The sequence below is a fragment of the Apteryx mantelli genome, chromosome 6, assembly GCF_036417845.1.
Source record: "Apteryx mantelli isolate bAptMan1 chromosome 6, bAptMan1.hap1, whole genome shotgun sequence".
NCBI classification, from domain to species: domain Eukaryota; kingdom Metazoa; phylum Chordata; class Aves; order Apterygiformes; family Apterygidae; genus Apteryx; species Apteryx mantelli.
Window position 1 is genome coordinate 20,782,008 of NC_089983.1, and position 25,400 is coordinate 20,807,407.

Below are 25,400 nucleotides of genomic sequence, written 5' to 3' on the forward strand. Positions count from 1 at the left end.
GAATGGAGGAAGAAGGTAGTGACATAAAATGTCTGCACTAAACCCATGCTCATTTTGAGCCATTTCATCAGCAGTTCTTTGCACTTACTGCAAACTATGGGCTGTAAAGAGAGTTATGGCAGAGCAGCTGACACTCCGTATCTTCTGTCATGTCAGCCTACCATGTACCTGACGCAGTAAGGGCTTTAATTTATAAATTTTCTGGGGTTTTTTTGTTTTGTTTTTATTATGGTGTGTAATAACCTTTGAGTGATGGTGACCATCAGCTGTAACCATTTCTTAATGTATTTCTAGTAAAACACACAGCATGTTCTCAGTTAAGGGTAGTACAGTCCTATAATTTCATAGCCTTCTAAAAGTTTTCTTGGATTGGATGCCTAATATAAATCCAATAGGGCAGGATCCAGTGTAGAGGCCTAAATTCATTTCTTTTTAAAATGACAAATTCTAAGTGCTATTATACTTAAGAAGGAGAATCAATGCATTCAAAAATATAAAGTGGAAAATAACTGGCTAAGCACCTGTATAACAAGGTTATACTTGCTGAAAAGTAAGTAGAGGTTACAGTGCATTGCAAAGAAAGTGTGATGTTGTAACAAAGGCAAGTAATTCCTTGATGTATTTAGAAAAAAAAAGGATAATTATTCCACTCTATTTGGCACTAATAAGGCCTTGGGTAGAGTATTATGTTAGGGCAGCACACTTAAAAAATAATCTAGACCAACTGGAAAAGATCCAAAGGAGGGTAGCAAGGCCAGTGAAAAAAGAGTGGAAGAAGGAAGTTTATTTACTACAGAGGTAATTGAGAGGAGACAAAGTTCTTTCAAAAGTAAGGAAGAGACTGAATGGTATTAAATTATTCTTCCTATGTGCTGAAGGAATGCTGAAATAATTTAATTTGCATCAAAGTAATATGTAGGCTGTATATTTTGAAAAAAGCCTGTTTTGTGAGAAGGATAATGAAATCCTGGAACTGGTCACCTCAGGTTGCTGGGAGTTTTACTCCGCTGGAGGCTTTTAAGAACAGTTTGGACATCTGTCAGAAAAAGTCTCAATGTCTATCCCATAGAAAAATGCGGAGCTTGGACGAGATACTTTGTTAAAATTCCTTCCAGGTTTAGATTCCCATGTTCTATTGAAGATTAACTGACCTTCCTAGTAGTCAACTTCTCTAAATGTCATATCCTATGCACTTCACGCAGGACCTAGAATGTAGTAGGAACGATTTGTCCCGGTGTTCAAGAGCAGAGGAGGAGACCTTGCACTAAGAATTAGTTTTCTCAAAATAAATTCCAGGTATAAAACAGAGAGATGAGGATTTGTGTCTATGTAGATCTAGCCAAACACTCATGCTTGCCTTCTTGTCTGCTGCTCCAGTCTGAGAAACAAAGCTAATTTTATATCCATCTGCATGAGTTACGTGTTCCCAGGTGTAAAATAATGGGGAAGAATTCCATCACTGTTCCCAGGTGCAAGAATGACTCAGTTCCCTTGAATCCCTTTGAGATTACTTCCTTTACAGTCCCTTGGTTATTGTTCAAAGGGAGAGGGCTTGGTCCCTGGGTGTTTCACAGGGTACAGATTTTAGTCAAAGTATGGTAATTTGCTAGCACTCCTGAGAAAATAGATGTCTCTACTGTTAGATTGCCAAAAGCGGGACATGCAGTCATTACATTTGCAGCAGAAGTCAGTACATTTCACAGTGGTTCTGGTGTCACTCGCTGTGACTGCAAAGGAAAGGCCTTAGGAGGTGAGGAAAACAATGATGTGGTTCTGTGGGTTTGATGGGAAATAGGCTAGAAGCTGAGACCAGAAAGTTTCCAAGAGAAACTCTACTAAGCTATTACTTCATCGTCTTTGGGTAGTTTCACAACTATGCACACATACTGTTTCTGTTTTGATAGCCCACAACATTGGTGCAGCATGATGTAGCAAGCAAAATGGGTTGACATAACCCCATGTCTGAAATTCCAGTAGTTAGGAAACCTAGTAAGTTTTCACAGCCTCTTTCTTCTACACTGAACTGGGTCACTGACACAGGGCATTTTGGAGATATGTTTTCTTATGCTCTAAGAAAATAATTTGATTATAATCCAGCTCCCATCCCACTATTTGGCCAACCATTACCTACCTGCATTTGAGTTAGATCAGTTTTTGTGCAGCTCTAAATGTTTGATTTACCATTTGAAGAGTTATTCCACAATTTACTGAAAACTTTGATGTTTTGAAGGCATTTTTTTTTCTGTATTACTGAATGGGGGAATTCCAAAGTTTCATTTTGCAATGAAATATCCTGTCAATTTTCTTAGCCTTTTAAAGTCCCTTCCAAAGGATTCCCAAACCTACTGGAGAACTTTAGACCTGTGAGCTCCAGCTTGGAATCTAGAACTTTTGTGATTTCAAAATCCTAATTTTTCTTAGACTCATGAAAACCCAGATAAGGAAACCGGCAAGAAACCAAATTCAGAAATCTCTTTGGCCAGTTGAGCTCCATAAAACTGATGTCTCTGACAAGTGTTTCTTTTTATTCATCCACATTTCTTATCAGACTATTTTCAATAATATTTTCAAATCCATTTTCATAGCTTCAAAATCTTTAAATATCATTTTACTAATGAGGAAGCTGAGACACAAGCTATTTTAGGAGCTGCATATATAATGTGAATTTTTGAAATTAGACATCTTCATGTGTATCTTAACACCAAAATGTCCATTTCAAAAATGGAAGATCTAATCATGTGCTACAGTTTTTGTGTTGATGGTAATTGTATAGTAAAGGTTGTTAATTTTTCAAGGATTTAAATACAAGTTAAAAGATTTTAGTACTGAAAATTCTTTCTTTCCCGTAGGTTGTAATAATTAATAAATGGACCAAATAGAATAAAATTAGTAAACTTCCATTGACCTCAGTATTTATGAGGATTTACCTCAGCTGTGCATTTCATTTAAAGATTATATAATAAGGCCAGTTTTATGCATCAGACATCCAGAAAGCAGGTATATAGTAGTTATGTCAATTTTCTTTTCACCATAAAGCCTTATTTTCCATGTCTTAAAGCCTGATTTTGTCAATTCTTTTGATTAAAACTAGGAACTTATCCTAGTTAGTACTAGCAAGATGTGGGATAACACGGTTAATTCTTGTCCTTGTTCCTCCTTTTTCTCCTTCCTGGTCCGCAGTGCAAGTGGCACTGATAGATGCCTCTGTATATACCTAGTAAGAGACACCAGTGTTCTGATTAGCTCCGTGAGAATGAGGGGATTTCAGCTCTGTTCTTCTGGCTGCTATTGCAAACGTACAAGCACTTTAACGCTTTGAAAATCCTTAAGGGAAAAGCAAAACAGGAAAAGATCTTAATCCATATATTGATAAGGGAACAGTATCACAAACTGGATCATAAGTTACAGACTTGTTTTATAGACAAATTATCACTAGTAATACTTTGGTAATAATCTTCATAAAAAAACCCACAATTTTTCCAAAGCATTCCTTGAGCTAATAATATTGAAAGACACAGAATTGACTCAAATGGAAAATATACAATTTCTTTTCTAGTTTTGTTCTTAGTTCTTGAAAGCTCTAACGCATGCACAGTGCAGACAAAGAAAATAAACCAGTATGATGGCTTTGTTGTACCAGGCAGTTTTAAGTGCCAATAAATGTGTAAGCTGATAGGGGAATGGTGCCCTCTGCAGGGCTGTCTTGCATAGCTCATGCCACTGTGTTGTCTGCTATGAGGTGTCACTCTATTTACAAGACTCAAGCCTGTGTTCATCATTAGATGTGCATGGGAGAGCACAAGGAGCCTTCTTTCTGCCTTTTTATGCAGGGGTAGTCACTTTGTCTTTGGGAGCTGCCAGGATTTTCTCAATGCACGTGTTGTTCAGAATTGTTCATTGGCCCCTGTGAATAAGGCAGTATCCATAGCTATTTACAGAGAGGGTGATGAGGACTTGAAGTTTATAATATGAGCTGTTTTGGTTGAAAATTGCAATTGCACTTTCCATTTCAGTGAATGGAACCTGTGTTCCAGTGAAACTGAAAATTTTCTTTCTACATCGATATTTAAGGTGTTCAGAACTTTACAGGCTAGATATCATGCTGTGCCTCTGAAACAGAAAAAGCACGCAACCTGATTTTGAAGTTAGTCTGTGCAGTGAAGCAAACTAATTTTATAGTAATTATGCTACTTCTCCTCTTTATCACAGGTGCTGCTTTACCACCACTGAAACTGGGGCATTCAATTTGTGCCCTGAAAGCAGATGAAGGTCCATGCAAAGCAATCCACATGCGCTATTATTTCAACTTGCAAAGCCGTGAGTGTGAAATATTCGAATATGGTGGATGCCATGGCAATGAGAACAACTTTCTAACACTGGAAGAATGTCAGAAGACGTGTGTGGTAACAGGTCAGACCCATTCTCCTGTCAGTTCTTCATTCGTGTCTGCTAGTTGTCATATACAAGCCCTAGGAATTTTGGAAGGCCCTCTTCAGTTCCTATAGTGTGCTGCCTCTTATTATGCTCCCAATCATTTTGTTATGGCACGCTGTAGTCACCTGAATTCCTCTATGTTGTGCAGGCAAATATACAGGATTTGAGTAGACAGTGTGTGACAGTTTTTCAGAGAACTTGTGGAGAACAGAGTAATGCAAGAAACAAGGAAGTTTACTTTCTAACTAGAGCTTTGTTTTGAATGAGTTCTTAAAGTGAAATGGATTTATAAGCTGGGCTAAGAACCAAGTTCCAGAACTGGTGGTCAGTATAGGTATTCTTTATTGCTTTTAGAATATCTATGTAAGATATTCTAATAAACAGATATTCTAATATCTGTGTGATATTTTAGAATATCCTGATTCCTGATCCCACATGTCTCCTTCACTGAGAAGCAGATAGTCGTCCAAAATCTTGGACATCTTCTATGATTCAAAAAAATTAAAACTATAGTAGTAAATAATTCTCATTAAAAATGTCAGTCATAGCTGTTTGTTGTGAAAGAGCTTTCGTGACAGTTTTATTGAAACTTCATCAATTAATCATTAAAAAGAAGAAAATGACATCCAAAGTATGATAGATGGTTAGCAGAATATGCCAAAAGTGCCTTATGAATGCTGGTTTTGCTATTAAAAATGATCCTCATAATTAACTAAGGCCTTTGGCCTTGTGAAAGTAGTGAAATGGTCCCTCACAGAAGTGTACAGAAGTGAGAGGATTCATAAAATTCGAAGTTAATGCCAGTGGAGTTAGAAATGTGGCAAGTTCATAATTTTAGAGACTAAAATTCAAGCCTTGTTGACAGTCTCCTCTGGATACCTAATATGGATCTTGCTTTCATGGGAATCAGGTGGAGTGTGTCTGGCTGTGTAAAGAGGGAAGTGGTAATGAGAGAGAGACATAATAATAGAAAGTAAGTTCCAGAATAAATAGCTCCTCAAAGGTGAGTGATAACACGCAGGTAATACACCAACCATGTATTTTTTTCCCAAGTCAGTTCGTACACTGGATATTACGGATGTTTGTGATTTATAGAGTAAAGCGGGGTAGTTTCTTCCTACCCGAAGTGAGCCAGGATAATGTGCCTGAGTGGAACACAGGCTACAATGGGACTAAGTATAAATAATAGCAAAGTCTAACATGACGTGTTGTACACGAGCACGAAGTTTCATTGGTGAAAAAATATCAGAAAAACTAACAAAAAGAAAACCCATCCTTGCTAACAGATTTTGACTTGTATTGATCTCTCTGATATTTCCAGCCAGGAGACTGCATAGTTTTATTCACTCACTAAATGTCAAGTTGAGTCAGATTATTTAACCACTTATACCTATTTTCTGATCTGCTGGCACCACCGTGTGGCCTGTTGTTGAACTTGATGCTACAGATAATCCACTCAAGAAAAAGACATCCTCACCCTAGAACTGATGCTTCACAAACATGAACCTTAAATTTTTGAGCAAAAGTAGATTTCAGATTTTTTTTTAAACAATTCTATCTTGCTTTGAAACACTCCTATGCTTATAAAATCTCTGACAGATGGAAAAAAAAACACTAAGAAATTTCATCAACAACTTGTCAAAATAAAAAATATCAGATCGCTCCATACTTTACCTGAACAGTAGTCTTTCAGTGAATTTTACTCTAAGGATTGGTTTGATGCTATCTTTTAATGACTTCTGGTAAGATCCACTAATGAGCCTGAGACCAGATGTGCTCCAGAGAAGTGGCAAGAGTCAGTCATAATCTCACTTGGTTTTCAGGAGCCATGTATAGGTAAATGTAATGCTTAAGATATTAAAATAAGGTATATGTTGACATGATGTATCATCAAGGAATAATGATATGGGTATTGTAATTCCTTAGTTGCTAAAATAACATCATCTATTATTTCAAGTCACAAAAGAGATGATGTAAAGAAAAACATCCTTCTGAACATAAACATCTTGTGCTAAATGCAAGCAAACGTGAAGTCAGTGAAACTCAGTCCTATTACATGGATCTAAATTGGGTCTTAAACCAACTCTTATTGATTGGCTGGGAAGGGAAAGAACAGTGATTTAATTTCTTTTTATGTTGAAGGCTCAGATACCTCTAGAAGTGTAGATTAGTATTTTGGTGCTCAGGTACGTGTATTTGTTTCTTTAGAAATTAGTTATCGCAAAAGCTGTTTTCAATATTTATTGTTCTTTCTCTAGAGGACATTATTTGTGTCTTTTGGGTTTTTCATACCTGCATAAAACAAACAGATGCATAATATAGAATTCAAGTGAATTGTTCTTAAATCTTTGTAAGAAACTACTGGATAGAAGAAGATGACAGTTCTTGTTAGAAAATCAAACAGGGCAGAAATTCAGTGCAGGAGAACGGAAGATCTGGGTTGTGTTTGATCAGTATATAAACTAACATGAGAATGACATTTCGATCCTTTTCTACCTCAGATATTTTGTTCTTACATTGCTGCAGATTGTCCTATCAAAAATTCTAGCTGTTTGTCCTATTCAGAACAGAACTCTGCAATATTTAAGGACAGCAAATAGCCTTGTGCTGCTTATAGTACAGTTTATAATCTGTAACACCTTTGGATTTAGTTCAGATTTCTCGTATCAAGACCTGTGTGATAATTCCATTATCTCTATATTTGGGTCATTTTCTCCAGCGAGAACATGCCAATTTTAATGCATGGTAGTAATGGAGGTAGGGATGTGCTGCTTATACCTTAAAAGGCAGGAGTTGAAGTCTTGCTTCAGACTTGGCCTGAAGGCAGCCACCCACTAAACCAGATGTAAAAGATTGCTTGATCATTTAGCATTTGCTATTCATCACCTCCTCAAAGGTTTACGACTGCAGAAACTGATATCCTACCTCTACTTAACCCAGCCTGGAGTGGATTTTTGAGTATAAATTAATATTACTTATTCTATATGTTTGTCTAGAGGATGTCTCTCCAGCAAAACGAAATTAAGTTATTTTTATGAGCACAGAAAAGAATTAATATAATTTTAAATAGTTTTAAAAAGTTACTCAAATTGTGGCATTAATATTTGGCATAGTAATGGTGTGTTTACCTGACAGTGGGCTTTCTAGACTAAAATTCTTCCTTTGTCATGCAATTAAACAGTTTCCATGAGTCATAAGTTTATATCAGGGACTTAACTGATTTTTTTTTCCCATGAACAACAAGTCCAAAAGGTTCTTTCCATATTTATTAAACTTTCATAACAAAAATTAATAAAATTTGCAAAGGAAATCCACAGTTTATATATATATATGCAAGTTTAAAAAATGGATGTCAGCAGGATCATTCTAAAAGAAAAACCTGCCTTCAAAGGCATTTTTCTCACTGTTACAGTGTTATTCCACATTTTGTTTAGATCGTTGTGATTAGTCTGTTTCTAGTTATGGTCCCACAAATTGAACAAATGCAATCCTTAAAGATAAAAACTGGAAAACTCTTTTTCTTGATTAGCATTCAGTGTTAGAAAGACCTGGAATTTGGGATGTGAAGATAGCTCTTCTTTTTCTGTCACCAAACTGGCTTTTGGCACATTACTTCTCATATCTGGTTTTGAGTTTCAGCTGAATCCACGGAATTTTTGCCATCCTCAGAGCAGGGTTGTCTGCAGACTGCAGCTGCCGGTATCTCATCCAACCATGCAACTTTCTGGTGATTTGGAATGTTTGTCCTAAATTCCAGTTTAAAGACTAAGGCAGAGAGCTAAACTGAAGAAAGCAAAGTTGATAGATACAGAATTTGGAATGCAGAGTGTACAAAAGTCATGATCAGGTGCCATGAACAAAGTTCTGTGAAATTATTTCCTAAATCTAATGTTGCTATTTTGACCAATGGTGTTATTTTGACTTTGATGTATATGTTGGATCAAAATCTGGAACAGATCTTCTGGACCAGATTTTATACTGGCATATAATTGGCTTAATTCTGTAGAATGAAACTGAAAGTTTATTTAAATGAGAGCTGGCTTAGTGTCTGCATGTTGGTACTCAGCCTATGCTACAGTATTTGGTGTATGCATGGTAGTGATCCAAGAATGCTGAATCTGCCACTAGGAACTGGAGCAACGTGGCCCCATCATGTCTGTATTCTCTGAACAGATAACAGCAGGTAAAACGGTTTGATGGCACACACAGCACACTGCAGACCATCAGCCATAAACCAAGGTTAACTAACAATTTAGCCTGCTTTTGCCAACATAATTCAGTAAAACTAAATCCTATTTGTTAAATCTGGTTCTGTGCAGTCTCATAGTATATGTTACATGGTTGTATTCATCTTACTCACTGTTTCCAATATTTATTATTGAGGAAAGATCACTAGTTTAGTAACTTTGTAGAAATGAGACTGAAAAGAAAATGTGAGTGATGGGAAAATGCTTAAAAATAAAGACATATCTGAGAGATACTCAGGGAATTCTCCCTGCTGACCAGTTTCTGGATTCTCAGGATAGAATCTAGATACACAAGAGGTTTTGATCAAGCATAGAAAACATAAAGGTCAAGTTTGGTTAAAAAAAAAATAATAATAATAAGGGGAAGTTGTGAGATTTATAAAGTCAGAAGAAATAACTTGAGTAGTCCAAACATCTGATTTTCCATTAATAAGCACAAAGGCAAGAAGTGAGCCAACATGAGTGAATTGCCAGGCTTCTTAAATCGGAATAACTTTTTAAAAATTTTTGAATGAATAAGCCTTCAATGAAAGCATCAATTCCCAAAACTAGTTAAAGTCACCATGAGAGAGCTCAGAATTCTCTGCTACAGGTTGGCCACTCTAAGTCTGTCTAGGACAGTGTTCTGATTCAAGATGCAGTCTCTTAGAAAGCAACCGTGTTTTTTCTCTTGTGCCCAGAAGTTACCACTTTAGAGAGGCAAAAATTACTTTTAAGGGAGGTTTTCCTGTATCCTCAAGGGTTTACTGCATATGAGTAGAATCACAAATGTCAGCACTAGCACAAAGGTCCTGATCCTCAAGGCAGTGAATATATATCTTAAAAAGACTACCTAACCTTTCTCACACGGCAAAATATCTGCTGGTAAAAGGTTCTGGACGTGACAGCAGTGTTCATGTCTGTTCTTTACACAGCAGAAATACTCAGAAATATAGTGTGTTTACACAGAAGAAGTTAACTCAGCTGTGGATTTGGCTTTTTGAGTGAAACCAGGAGCAAAAGACACCATTGAAATTGTGGTGAGATTAAAAAATTCTAAGCCTGTATAAACTCGCAATAAGTTCTTCCTGTTTTGTGCCAGAAGAGTAGAGATCACATGCCAAAGCATGATTGCTGATTCTGGCCAGAAGGAGACAGCTGCATGGAATTAGTGAAATGGCCTGATGTGAGTGTCCAGAAAATAAAAAATAAAAAGAAAGAAAGAAAGAAAAAAAAAATCATGTGTTTAATGCTGAAGGCACAGCCTGCTACTAACAGGAAGGACTGGAAATATGTTCAAACAAATGGTATGTTGCTCCAAAGTGCATGTCATGTCTTTGAATAATATTTTTTTAAGGATGCCAGCTGCATTGTCCCAGAGAAGGAAGGAAAATATATCATGAAAGAATTTCTACCAGATAGACCTGCTTTGAAAATATAATACAAGCCATGTTTCCAGAAGAAGAAAGAAAAAACAGTCTAGAAAAATAAGCTGTGGTAGGATTATGGCACACAAGAGGAGTACGGCTAAAACTAAGTGCTTTTTAGTCATTAGCAACACCTCTTAAAATAGGAGCCATGGCAGATATAACACTATATAAATGATGGTTACAAACACTTGCTCTGGAATATGAGTGGAGAACAAACTGCTAAAACTACTTTCAGTTTTGATCTGTGAAGCGATTGTTATAAATAGTCAACAAAAAAAAAAAAACTGTTAAAATTACAGATTACAGAAAGGGTGAGGATCGTGTGGCTCAAGTGTCTTCTGTTAATGCTTCAGATAATCTTCTCTGTGGGATCCCATGACAAGGAAGCAGCACAGCAGCAAATCTGCTTTCCAACAGGAATCATTTTCAAACTGGGACCATGCTAGTAGGTACCTCCAAGCTGATATAGAGCATAGCACTCCTGTGTCTCCCACTTTCTACGGTTGAGCTGACCAACTGTATCTCACACATAAAGTCACAGAGAGGCTGCAGTGATGTCTTTAAGTGTGTAATGTAGAGACCTTCCTCTGGGAAATATGCTATGGGAGTCTTAACATTACTGAAATTCTGATGAGAATATACACTTGCTTTTGAATTCCCTTTCATTTCATGTTTCAGGAAGGCTAGACAACAGGGTACACTGAGGCTGTGTGAGCAGATCTCTGGAAGAAGTGTATCCACTGAAGCAAGATGAGCCATCAGCAGTGGAAAGTAGTTCTAATCTGCTTCTACCACTGAACTGGTGGCATGTACCACAAGGGACTGGTACCTTCTAAAAGGAGGGCAGTGATAGCTAAGTAGGGATATGGCCAAGATCAGGCCATAATGAACATATTGGTTCGTTAGAGTATGTTTCATTGACTGATGAAGCCCTTAGCTTGCAAATTAGAACTGCCTCTACTTTCTAGCAGACAGCTTCAAGTGAAGCATTAGCTCTACCACTCTGTCCCTTCTCTCAGACACAGGAGGTCAGTGGGGAGAGAGAAAAGGGGAGAGTTTTAGAAGGAACAAACATTTTATAATACCATTAAGAAAAATCCAAGTTCAAAGCAAGAAATATAAAGGAATACAACTACTACAGTTGCATAGGTGAGGTACAAAAGTTACTATTTCATGTGCCTCTGAAGAGAGGCATGTACCTTGCCTTGATTATGTACCTTGTAATGGAAAAAGTATAATCTGTCCTTGTCCATCTCTTTCTCTCTCTTTGACCCCAAAAAATTTTCAACCCTTATTATATGTTACGCAAGCTTTAACAGTGTCCTCTTGGACTCCCTTGTAACTTCATGATTAGCCAGTCTCCTAGAAGGGGATTGATGTGTGGTTTCAATCCCTGAAAAGGAATGCGAGGTTAAATTCAGATATTGGACTTTTTGAGCAAGTACAAAACCCAGGCTCTACATTAAAGATGTCAATAGCAACTTCATCCCCACTGAGGATGCATTGAAAAAATGGTGCAAACAAGTTTTCTGTCTACACTACCCTCTAGACAGTTATAGATACTTGACAATGTGCTTTAATATCATAAACAGCGTAATGAACACTTTACTCTGACACTACATGACGTAGCAAAGGGAATTAGCACAGCCTCTCATGAGACCTATCTTCATCTCTAACTGGATCAACTCTAAAGCTATTAGCAATATCAGTAGCTACAAGGGGTAACAGTTGATTAAGTAAGGCTGCTGATTAAACCTATTTTGAGGAGTAAGATTACATACTATAGCATTCTGCTTCCAGTAAGATGAAGAGGAATTTCCCTGTTCGATTCAATAAGGGCATAATTTCATTCCAATACTTTCTGTATCCTCAAGTTTCAAATATAGCAGGTCTTCTCATACCAGAGAACTGATGAGTCCTCCAGTAGAACAAACTTTTGTGCTCCTCTAATAAAGAGAAGAAAGAAGGGAGGGAGATGAGGTATTCCTCCTCCTCAGCATTCATAGTCACTGCTATGTACCTTGGTATCACATGCAGGTGAGAATTTACCTCTCTGTTTTTGTTAAATATTTTTCTTTTTGTTTGTATTACAGAATTCCCTGTGAAGATGATGTTAGCAAAAGTTAAGAAGGGTAATTATGCTTACATAGTTATCTGAGACTCTCTTATTCAATGATAAGGGGATTAACTTTTGTTGGTAGATCCTTTATGTATTGTTCTAGGCTATCTCCTAATGAAAACAGCAATGTCAGACTAAAGTGAAATCTTATTCCTAATCATTATCTTCTATATTCATCAAAGACTTTGGGGACAATTGTAGTTACCAATGATAGTAGCTGCAATTTCTTCTCTCAAAAGTAAGCACAGTGTGGCCCTTTCATTCTCTTTCTTCAGTAATGAGAAAAAGGATTCTGCAGGGATTCAAGCATTATGTGATTAACCATGATACGGAACTTTTTATAGTGTGTTTTGAGAATAATCTAAATACTCTGTTCACTGTTAGGATGAGTTTTCCTATTTTTGCTGAAACAGAACTGTTTTAGCATTGCCTCTGCAGAAGCTAAGTGGGCTATGGCAGATACTGTAATTACACTAAACAAGGCTGCAAGTTCTCCCCTGTTGAAACTCCTGAAGGGGCAGGCTCTTCACAGTAATTTAATTGCCAGGTGCCCAGGCTTCCTAAGTAGCCAGTGGAAAGTGGTCAGCTCCTAACTTAAGCACTGAGAATTGCTTGTGTGAAACACATATTTTGAGGTAACTTTTGTAGCTGTCATGGATATTTAAGTTTGATACTTACAGTAGATCTTGTGATGACTTATCCCACCCTACCTCCTTCCATATTTGGGACTCATCTGCACTGGGCCCTATGCTGATAGACAGAGTTCCCCAAATACAAACTTAAATATGTTTCTTCACAAGTCAGCTCCTTTTTCTCTGCTTGCCAATGTTTCCCTCTTTCCACTAAGTTCAATTTGATTTGGTGTATATTTAACTGCTCATAGAAATGGCAGTATTTGCAAATACATTTTTGATAGCCTAATTAAATCATTTATGCTAGTAAGTTGGTATTCTGAAATATTTTCATACTAAGATAATGGTTTTCTTTTTCTGTTTTCTATCTTCTTTTCATTCTTAATGCATAAAAAGATCCTGATTTTTATACTATGGAAGTTAGTAAAGTTGAATTTCCGCAGATGCTGCAGAAGTTTGACACTATTTCCTTTAACGTCTGACCCTCAGTTCCCTGCTTTTAATGACAAAACAGAACATATCCTGTTAAATTCAGCTGCTGTGGCTATCATCAACATCATTGTGTTTACTATTTTTTCCAGTAATGTGTTCTTGAATATTGAGTCTCTGGAGAAAGATATGACTTTTTAGAAGTGCAATTCTAGTCTCCATAGTTAGGATTATATTGCCTTCATAGCCTCTCTCTTCAAAAGTGGCTGAAAAAGTTAGCTGTGAGCTCAACTTATTTGGACTTGATCTCCTTTTCCTGCAAGAACCATTTTAATATAAAGATTACTAAATGCAGAGGAGCTGCTTATATGAAACAGTCATAATCCTTCAGTCTACTTTACATACCTTTATTATTTTTAACCTCCCTTGCTCAGTTACTTTCTATCTAATACCCTTCCACTGTTATTTCACTCTATTATGCAATGTTTGATGAACGAATCATTTCTGCAGCTCTGATTTTCAGTAAGTTCCTAATAGACAGAGTATGGAATAGATACCACTGGGATAAATTCTTGCCTGCCACCTCTCTGCAGAACTGTTTCCTTTCCAGTCTCAGCTGAAAGTGTATCATATTTGTGTTGCCCATAGCTCTCATGTTTGTTGGTCTATATGAAGTAAATTTTGTAATCTGTGAACAGTATCGAGGGGTGCTGTGTTTGAATAGTAAGAAACATTAAATATGTGAACTGTATAATACATATAGTCACTGGCAGAGAATGCAATTTTTAATGAAAGAATGAAATTAAACTATCCAGGAGTGCTTAAATAGTTGATTTTGTTACTTTATGTATGAACATTTTAGAGGTTTAATTTTAGATATGATCTTTGAAAATTACCTTTTGCTGTTCATGAAGCTTTATAACAATTGAAATACAAGATATTGACAGTATTTCTTGGGAAAACCGTAATTATGAGCTATTATAATGCTTTATACAAATAAATGCACTGGTTGACTTTAGTAATAAATGTTACTGTTCTAGCAATGATTTTGAAAAGCTGCATGGCTAAAAATACGTGTAATAGGATGTGACTTCTTTACAAATCCATAGTTCACTCCAAAAAATGTTAAGGACTTCAAACTAATTCTTCTATAGTCATTTATATTAATATGGCAGCCCTCTGCCGTATTAATGGCATTGTTTTTGTCTCAGTATTCTATTAAGTTTCACTTGTAAAGGTTGCCTATGTGTCATGTCTGATATCATTGTCTTATATGATGGCTGAATACACTTTTTTCTGCAAGTCAGCTCAATCAAGAATCGTATTTCAAAGTATATGCCAGCAAGAATTTGAGAATACCTCCAGATGTATTTCATTATTTTTTGCATGTTTTTCTTTTGAAAATGTAATTTAGAGAAAAAATTAAATACAATGAAAAATCAACATTTGGGGATTATAGTTGTATGTTTTTTTCTTTACTGCCAGAAGCCATAATATCACTCCTTGATATTTAATCAAATTATGTTATATTAATTTACTAACTTTTTATTGGTTGATAGAGTAATTACAGATTGCAGACTAGGAACTGGGACTGAAAAATAATGCTTAGAATAGCTGCTCTGCCTCCCAGTTTCCTGTATCCTTTTATAGCAGCGGACTGTCGCAGACAAAATGCATTGTTGGATTTTTTTGTGTTCCTTTTTTTTTAAACTATTTCCTTTTTCCTTCTATTTTAAAATTTCTTTCTAAATAACTCACACTAACATTGACTAAAATAAGTACATAAATGGGAAGAATTTGTAAAAAAAAATTCTACAGAGTAAAAACTAGTTTTCATCTTCCTAGAGCTTCTGTGTAGGAGGACACTTAAAGAAGTCATCAGTCCTCATTTTCCAGGATATAATTTACTGGATCCTGTCTGTTTGAAAAGAGATGAAAAAGCAATGAAATGTCCCTATAATGTTCCAGCGCAATTCTGCAATATTATAGCTAGAACAAAAGCAGTATGATAAAGCAGCAGTCTTTAGTCCAAAGTTACAGGTTTATTTTATAAACTTCTTTCAGTTCAATTGTTGTCTTGGAATGTGTTGTGTTTTTTTTTCTCCCCCCCCACCCTATTCATCATTTGCTGTTGTTTGTAGAAAAGCCCAACTTCTGTTTTTATGAGAAGGACCCTGGAATCTGCCGAGGCTATTTTTCCAGGTATTTCTATAACAAAGAGACAAAGATATGTGAAATATTCAAGTATGGTGGGTGCCTAGGAAACCAGAACAACTTTAAGAATTTGGAAGAATGCCAGACTACCTGCCAAAGCAGCTGTAAGTTGTTGTTCTTATTATTCTTAGCTTTATTCTGGTATAAAAAAAATGCTGTGTTTTTAAGGTATTTGGCAGAGGAAAAAAAAGGCAACTTAGTGGACCTAGAAACTGCAATAATTTATACCTGAAATTAACACATTCATATATTTAAATATATATAAAAGAAAGAAAAATATAAAGTAAAAAGGAAAGATTTTATAAAACTGGCATGCACTATAATTTTAATGAATACCACAGAACTACTTTTTTTTTTTTTTTTACCTTTTTCATGTCAGTTAATTACCTGCATATATTTTAATTCTACAAATCCCTGCAAAACATGTATTTAACCTGTATATGGAAGCACACAATATTAATTTTCATAAATTTTCATACTGTTTCATATATTTAAATTGAAACAAAAAGTGTGTGATATATAATTTGAAAGACAATATTAGAAGTAATACAGAAGTGACATCATTTTCAGCCAAAGAAGGGATTTATTCCACAATGAGTTTCCTTATACCTTGAAGCATCATACATTTCTCCATTAAATGTGTCATGAGGGGACAAATAATATAAACTCAACTCTCTAGGATAGAAGTTTCGTGTAATTTTTTTGAATACATTGTGAAAATATGCCTACCTACACTGAAGAAGGCACGGTCTTTACGGTAGTACGGACTATAATAACAGGGAATGAAGAAATGGACCTATTCTGGTTGCAGCCACACAAGGCTTCATAATTTAGCTAAGATATGCCAGCTGCTTGGCTTTATAATGTCAAAAAAATGTTTAAAAATATATATATATATATTTACCCATATATCTAACTATATTCCTTTCAAACCAGTTATCACAGTTAAAAGAAGTTCCAATACAGGAACTTCTAGTTTTACTGTTTTTCTGTTTTACTGTTTCCATACTCTGTGCTGCTGGCTTCCCACCAAAGAATCATAACCTGGGGAATGAGAAAAGTTCACTTCCTTCACTTCTGGATGATTTAGCTCAGCAGCTTAGCCTATGAAACAGAATCACAGAATCACAGAATCACTGAGGTTGGAAGGGACCTCTGGAGATCATCTAGTCCAACCCCCCTGCTCAAGCAGGGTCACCTAGAGCACATTGCACAGGATTGCATCCAGGCGGCTTTTGAATATCTCCAGAGAAGGAGACTCCACCACCTCTCGGGGCAACCTGTTCCAGTGCTCTGTCACCCTCACAGTGAAAAAGTTTTTCCTCATGTTAAGATGGAAGTGTCTGTGTTTCAGTTTGTGCCCATTGCCTCGCGTCCTGTCGCTCGGCACCACTGAAAAGAGTCTGGCCCCATCCTCTCGACACCCTCCCTTCAGATACTTGTACACATTGATAAGATCTCCTCTCAGCCTTCTCTTCTCGAAGCTAAACAGGCCAAGCTCTCTCAGCCTTTCCTCATAAGAGAGATGCTCCAGTCCCCTAATCATCTTTGTGGCCCTTCGCTGGACTTGCTCCAGTAGTGCCACATCCCTCTTGTACTGGGGAGCCCAGAACTGGACGCAGTACTCCAGATGGGGCCTCACCAGGGCTGAGTAGAGGGGGAGAATCACCTCCCTCGACCTGCTGGCAACACTCTTCCTGATGCACCCCAGCATACCATTGGCCTTCTTGGCCACAAGGGCACATTGCTGCCTCATGCTTAACTTGGTGTCCACCAGCACTCCCAGGTCCTTCTCAGCAGAGCTGCTTTCCAGCAGGTCAACCCCCAACCTGTACTGGTGCATGGGGTTATTCCTCCCCAGGTGCAGGACCCTGCACTTCCCTTTGTTGAACTTCAGGAGGTTCCTCTCCGCCCACCTCTCCAGCCTGTCCAGGTCTCTCTGAATGGCAGCACAGCCCTCTGGTGTATCGGCCACTCCTCCCAGTTTTGTATCATCAGCAAACTTGCTGAGGGTGCACTCTGTGCCTTCATCCAGGTCATTGATGAAGAAGTTGAACAAGACTGGACCCAGTACTGACCCCTGGGGGACACCACTAGCTACAGGCCTCCAACTAGACTCTGTGCCACTGATCACAACTCTCTGAGCTCTGCCATTCAGCCAGTTCTCAATCCACCTCACTGTCCACTCATCTAACCCACACTTCCTGAGCTTCCCTATGAGGATGCTATGGGAGACAGTGTCAAAAGCCTTGCTGAAGTCAAGGCAGACAACATCCACTGCTCTCCCCTCATCTACCCAGGCAGTCATTCCATCAGAGAAGGCTATCAGATTGGTTAGGCATGATTTCCCCTTGGTGAAGCCATGCTGACTACTCCTGATCACCTTCTTTTCCTCCACATGCGTGGAGATGGCTTCCAGGATGAGCTGCTCCATCACCTTTCCAGGGATGGAGGTGAGGCTGACTGGCCTGTAGTTCCCTGGGTCCTCCTTCTTGCCCTTTTTGAAGACTGGGGTGACATTGGCTTTCTTCCAGTCCTCAGGCACCTCTCCTGTTCTCCATGACCTTTCAAAGATGATGGCATTTAGACTGACCCCAGATCATCCTTCCACTTCCTCCTACTATGAGTTCTTATGAGTTGTTCTATTTCAGAATACAGTAACCTTTGTAACACCTCTCCACTTCTCAAAGTACTTCATTTTATTCATAGGACAAATATATTTTCCCATCCAAGGCTCCAGACACTTTTGTCTTGCTAGTCTCTCATGGGCCTTTTTCCAGGCCTGTTTCATAATCTCTTTTTGGCAAGGGGGACTTAAGTTTGTTCAAATTCAGAATAAGACACATCTACTATGGTTCCTTTTTTAAAAACTTTTTAAAGGTACACATACAGGGCCATGTGCTTTTTCCCTACCTTCCCTGAAGCATTTTTCCTAGGCTCTGATTTCACTTTCACCTCCTGCATTAAAATCTCTGGAATGCTTTTTTTTCTTTCTTTCTTTAACTTTAATCTGGAATGACACCTCCTTGTAAATTTGTATTAATATCCAACAAGAAGAGGGAGATGGTTTGGGATCATTGCTGTTATTTAAGTAGATCAAAGTTATTACCTTTGAGATACTAAAACGTTGATACTGATTGTTTTTCTTTGTTTTTTGTTGTTGTTTTCATTTTCTTTTAGCAAATTTATTGCCAGTTGCTCCAGGTGAAGGTCATCCAAACACTGTGAACAGTAGTTCCCCAGAAGAAGAACCCAGACACTTTCCTGTTTTTTTTGGTAAGAATTTGCTTTTTTTGTTTATTGTTATCATCTTTTTTAAATGCATGGACTCCTCATCTTGTTCACTCATTTTCCAGTGTGCTAGAGGATATATATCTTAGTTGAAATATATAAGCCTAGTATAGCCAGTAACATTAAATCAGTTTCGTAGCCATTTGGTTGTCAGTAATAATACATATTTTGAAAGGGAGTTATAATTGCAAAGACTAGAACGTTTCCTAGTAATATAATAATAACCTTACCAAATTGTTTTCAGTTTAGAACTTACATCAATAAAATTAAAGAAGAAAAAGGAATCCAGCCTAAAGTTGCCTCAGAACATCAGTTTCATATGCCTTTGGGACCTGAAGCCAAGTTGCTTTCTAGTGGTATTAATAACAGCATGGAGCTAGGCAAATGGATACCAATCACAGGTTATTTTCAGAGCTTTGCTGTGTCTAGATATTCCATCACATATTGTTCCCCGCCCCCCTTTTTTTTCTTTTAGTAAATTTATTACCAACTGCTCCAAATGAAGAGCAGTCCAACATTGTCAACAGTAGTTTCCCAGAGGAAGAACGTGACCAGATTCCCAGTTTTTCTGGTGAGTATTTGCTTTTGCAGTTATACCTCTCAGTCTATTAAATGCAGACGCTGCTTTGCTTTTCCATTTCCACCCATGTTTCAATATATCCAATATATGTGACTAAGGAACAGGTTTCTGTTCGTGTCAAAGATCTTCATTAGCAGAAAAAGTCATGGCAAAATAATATATTGCTTCTTATCCATCTTCTATGGATATAGCAAAGTGAAGGACTGACCAGATCTTGTCCTCTTCTGAAAGCGTGCGCTTCCTGAAGTGTTTATACATACAAAGATTTAAAGACCAAACGCAAAGACCCAAGCAGTGGTACTCAGTTCTTTTAGTCAAAAGAATACTTTTTTGGTCGTCTGATTGGCAGCTGATTTAAAACTCCTTTCACCCATTAAGATAGGACCATATCTGGATTATGGAATATGGCACAATACGTTTACATATTAAATTCTTATTTTCACTAAGGTCACATTAAACTCAGTTCTGAAAGTGATTATAACCAAAGTGAGTGCAAATTGCTTTTGGGTCTACTTCAAAGTATTTTTACACTGATGTGTGGTATAATGCAAATGAGAATCTGGACCACTATTTCAGAGGCTAGGTTTTAACAGTTTCTGTAACTGGGGGCTGTATACTATAGACCACTGGTATTTGCTGACACTATAAAGGGTGATTGAATTTGAGGCATGTCATTTTTATGATCCACAGTGGTGCAAGAGGAAACAAGAAACAGTTGGAAAAAGACTGAGCGTTCCTACCAAGTATTTCTGTTGTTTTTTTGCATTTACACTTGCTTGTACTTTGGGGGATTGAGTGATGGCTTGCAAATTCATTAAGGTTTTTGTCTTTTATGTGATCTATAACACAAGGAGCTGCAGGACAATGTTTCTGTGCTCTTTGCTTAGAAAGATATGTCTGATGAAGCTTGAATGTGTGTTGTGTTCTGTTTTTTTGCACGCATTGTGATCACAGGCACTTTTGGGTTGAGGTAAGTTTCTGTGACAGCTGGGTATTTTTTTGCAACATACAAAGCACCAATGCACTCTGTTATTAAAATACCTTAATGAAGAACAGTAAAGCTTTTGGAAGCTTATTTTACTGAAAATATTTGCATGATTTAAGGCCTGGTAATAAGTGTAAGGACATAATAGCATACACATTCCTTGAGGTTATTTCCTCATAATATGAACCCCCAAATCCCCAACATAACTACCTATACAAGCAAAGGGGCATGTTTCACTGTGTTTTCTCACAGGAAACTGAAAATGAAGGGTTCTTGGTGGTATCAGCATTACTGAAATTTCTGGCAGAGCAGATTTTGGGAGGGAGAGGTGGAGGTAAGAGAAGGACAGAAAGCTAGGAGGTTGGTAGGAAAAAGGCTGGGGGATTAATGATACGTGGAGTCAGTACAGTTGAATGGCTCAGGAAAGAAACATTTCCTTGGAAGGACCGGTGAGTGTCAAGGGAAAGTCTAAAGATTCCTCACTTTCCTCCCCACAGAAGTGCAGGACTATATAACTTTTGCCTGTCCTGCAGCCACCTGCCCCCATGCAGCCACTTACTGCCATTTTGTTAATCAGCCTGAACCTTTCAGGCTGCTGGGATGGGCTAAGATCCTGGGCTTTCTGCCATCCCGTTTCAGGGAGAGGAGAGGAGAGGATAGGGCCAGCACAGACAGTGGATATTCTCCAGAGAGCTGTGGGGAACAGAGCTTCCACTCCTGCTGTTACTAGGGGGTAGAGGTGTAAACTGATGTTGCAAGGTGGAGCCATCTCACGCAAATGAGCACTGTGACTCCCCGTAACACTCAGTGAGGCCTGTGCATACATGAGGTCAGGATGGACTGTCTGAGATGGAATGGCTGATTCCCATCTTCTCAAGCACAGGCAAAGTAGCTGGTCTGCTGCCGTAAGATCTTTTAAATAAATCAAAAAATTGCAAGGAGTTGTCCCTTATAGGATAGCTTACCATGCAAATGAAATGCTATTCATTTTGATTTCAAGAAAAAATGCAGATTATTGGTGGTATGTGTAACTCTGTAAGAATATCAGATTAATAGATTTCCAACAAAATTCTTGATCTTCAGAAAATTAAATTCCTCCATGGCCAAATGAAGCTAATTTCTTCTTTCTACATATAACATGGAACTTCTAGTACCGTTACTCAGCAATGAGCATCCTGCAGAGAATGAAGACTCTTCTGGCCTGATTCTTCTGCAAGATCTAAACTTTTATTCTGGGGAAATTAGAGAAAGTGAACCCAAATATCAAACCTTCCATTTTGAGATTAAACGAAGTGATCTGTGGTGGGAAATTACCAGTGCTATACTCCACATTTGACTTGTGAAATATAAACAGGATGTGGGATCAAAAGTCAATTTTCAACTCAGTGAGTATGGAATGGCACATAGACTCCGTTGCTGTTAATACTCCTGAAAGTCAGGGCCAGATCTTTTGCTGATGTAAATTAACACAACTGTATTTGAGATAATGGGTCTGCACCACTTTGTACCTGTAGAGAACTGTTAAGTGCAGATGACTATTTTTGTAACAGCTTGTCTACTTGAAGATTCTTTTATTTTATTCTTTGCTGCAACCAGAAATGAGAAACTGAAGTTTGCATACATCAAAAATCTTGCAGTAAATATGAAAGCTTTATGAATGTCACACTCTTGTGTCTAAACAAAAGAGAATGCAGTAAGCATTGTATCTTATCTAGCTCATGAAGATCATTTTGAACTTTGATCAATTAACAGTTCATTATCACGTCTCAAACCCAGCTAAGTCTGAGGAAGAATGTTTATTGTTTATCTAATTTTTCAGAAACAAAATATAAAATTGGATCTAATTTTGGATCTAATTTTGGATCTAATTCTCTCACTAAAACAAAACCAGTCCAAACATCTGCACTGTCAAGAAGAAGAAGTAACAGAAAGATCTACACTGTCTTTTGCTGTTGTAAAACTTGAAGGCCATCTGAAAAGCTCTTGCAGAGCTAGTGGCAGGAATTCCAGTTCCCAGGCTCCACTTGAGATGTGTTCCAAGGCCTAATCTCCTTCAAAAGTTTTGATAAAATTGGCATGTTTCTGAGGAACACTTTGTATTTCATTGTATCAACATTTTCTGAAAGAAAACTTTTCACTTGGAAAATCTTTAACCAATTCAACTTGGAAGCTTTCATTTGTCCTTTGCTTATAGGAATTGTATTTTTTTTCCCCCATGCCTGTTCATGAGCTGAGTTATGTCACATATTTTTTGGCTAATAATATTCATGGCAAATCCAAGTTTATGAGCTTGCTATTGAATATTTAAGATTGTTTAAAATCAGATATTTGAATAAACAGAATAGCATGAACGCAAGGGGTGAAGCCAGCATATTAAGGCCTGTTGCTGTCAGTGTGAATACATGCTTGATTTCTGTAGAAATTGCATCAAAGTGGAGGGCCAGGGCATGGGCGAATGTATAAAATAAGTTGGAAAGCATTTCTTTACATTTATTAATCTGGGGGTTCATTTGATCCAATTGATGTTAACATGTAATGATTTATGTAATGTAATGAGTTATGTAACAAGATAATGTGGAAATAGTATAGCTGAAATGTAATCTAAGTTGAGAAGAAGGTGAAATGAAAAAAAAAATTCAATCTTTAATACTTTCTTAATAAAGTTAACACTTTTAATTAATTCATAGACTGTAGTGATTAGATTAAGGTAAAATAATTCTGGTAGTGTGGTGTGTATGGCCATTTTTTTACTGTTCTTGGTTCATAGCCCTTCCTGTCTGTGTAGTTTTGTGGGTGGTGGGATTTGTTTGTTTCTTTAAAAAAAATTTTTTTTCGTAGAAATAGCAGGAGATAAAACATTTCAAAAACTGTCAGAAAAATGAGTTTGTAAAACCAAAACATTTGACAGAGAAACTCAGAAACGTGTATTATCTAAAATTACTGTAACATTATATGCTTAAGTACACTGGTAGAAGCTGGGGCTGAGCAGAGAAAATTCATTTGGGCCTAATGAGTACGTAAGCACCCAGTACATGTGTTAACATATTTGCTCACAGGTTTATAGGTAGTCCTGCCAGTGAAGATGGTGGGCTGGGCACTACACAGTACGTATTTTATGTTTACAGTAGCTTCAAGTTAACAAGTCTTTTAGTGATCAGTTTATTAAAATCAATTCATAATTTTTATGATCCTCACCAGACAGGAAATTGTGATAAATCTTGTTTCTTTTTTATTTTAATATAGAGTTTTGTTGGAAAATGGCTGCTAAATGGCAAAAATAAGAGGTTTTCTTCATGGGCTGGCTGCTTCTGTGAATGTAAAGAATATGCAGATATTTTAAATATGACAAAGATTAACAGAAATAGTGTTTTGGTGTGTGGGGCACTTACCTTATTAATGACCTAGACAAAGAACAACATAATTTTTAGAAAGATGTACATATGTAGTACACAGGTAGTCCTTATTCGTCAGTAATGGCATCACTGCCTCCTAAGGCATACTATCAGTGTGAGACCTTCATGAGGGGACTCTGGAGTCTCTCTGGAAAGTCTACATACCAGATAAGTAATTTGTATTACAAAATATATATTTAAATTCTACTGAATAATTAGCAAACCCATGCCATTTGCCCCTTTCACCACTGGCAAGCCTTTCTATTTTGTTCTTTTTAGGTTCACAAATTCTCAGGTTAAAATAGGTAAGTATATTTTCCTTTAATGTTGCTGAACACATGCTTTGAAGGCTAACATCTTCTCCAGCCAGGGTCTAGATGAAGTTAGTTCTAGACACAAGATTTATCAGTTACAGCTGGTGTAGTAAGAAAATAGTATATTTAATATACGTTGTATCACACTGTGGGCACTTACTCTGGATAAAGAGGGAACCTCCTTACTTATGTCACAGATATAAAAAAAAAAAATAATAATTAGTGCTTATTTTATAACCTGAAACTCACTTAATTTGTTTTGAAATACCAGTTCGTGACTCCGTTTTTGCGTTTTTAGGATTCTTTTTGAATAGTATAATGTTGCTAATAGGGCTTCAAATATATTAATAATTTCATTTTGCTGTCTTATTTTTCCACAAATTACTGTTCTGTTTTTTTCACAGCAATTCTTCACGCTTTTTCACCACACCAGTTCAGTTATTCTACTTAGCAGACAAACCTTTTTCAGCTGTTACAATATGTGTAAAACAAGTAAAATGTAGCATGGTTTTTTTGGATATTTTCTTGTCAGCCTCTTGGATTGCTCAAGTTAATTCTTAACTTCTTGCTTTCAGCCACTCATCTGGTTCCTACTTTGCCTCTTCTGTCAACAGGATGCCTTCAGCTCTGTTATAACCCAAGTTATTCCTTAAAATTTTCACTTGGTCTTGTTTCTTTCTTTTCTTCAGACCCTGAACCAGTTTTGCCAGCTACCTGTCTTTGTAACTTTAAGAAGGCCATCCACCTAACCTCACATTTTCCTTTTATGCATTCAGACCTCAGATATCTCAGTTCTGCTGCTCCTTGAAAAAAAATGGCACCCTCTTGGATGCCTAATAACATATGATACAAAGGCTCCCATTCAGTTTCTTGCTTCTCGTACAGCAAATAAGTCAGTTCTAGTTTTGCATATGGAGTCAGCCTGAGTCACTCCAGGGTGGCAGGTGATAGGGTTTCTCCAGGTTTTGGGGTTCCGGTTTGGGTGAGCTTCTTGAACTTGTTCCAGTGCCCAGATAGTTTGGATGACTCGGGTTCATCTTTCAGTGTTTCAGTTCTCACACTTTCACTTGCAGCAATACTGAAGTAACAAAGCATCACCCTCACCTTGGTCCTGTGAAAACCTCACAGCGCGCTAGAAAAACAGCATCTCAATTGCTTTGTGCACTTACTCTTCCACTTTGATCTTTTGTTAGGCTGCCAGCTACAAGCTTTCTCATGCTGATTGCTCAGAGTTTTCCAATAGCACAACTTCTGGTACTAAACATAGGTCAAGCTTTACATATTCATACAAAAAGACCTACATCAAGGTACTGAATACTACATCAGAAATGCTGGTTGCTTTCACCTTCTATCT

General features: G+C 37.3%; 1 protein-coding gene across 4 annotated transcripts in view; it reads left to right on the forward strand.

Annotated features, from left to right (window-relative positions):
• TFPI (tissue factor pathway inhibitor) overlaps positions 1 to 25,400 on the forward strand; it is a 44,748-nt gene that overhangs the window by 16,745 nt on the left and 2,603 nt on the right. For 2 of the 4 annotated variants that reach the window (XM_013960745.2, XM_013960746.2), the window contains 5 exons: positions 4,210 to 4,410; positions 12,184 to 12,222; positions 15,412 to 15,588; positions 18,665 to 18,760; positions 19,251 to 19,346. In XM_013960745.2, coding sequence (XP_013816199.1) covers positions 4,210 to 4,410; positions 12,184 to 12,222; positions 15,412 to 15,588; positions 18,665 to 18,760; positions 19,251 to 19,346 — 609 coding nt within the window. Of the gene's footprint in view, positions 1 to 4,209; positions 4,411 to 12,183; positions 12,223 to 15,411; positions 15,589 to 18,664; positions 18,761 to 19,250; positions 19,347 to 20,045; positions 23,135 to 25,400 lie in introns of those variants that run through there. The other 2 variants (XM_013960748.2, XM_013960747.2) reach the window with 2 other exon arrangements.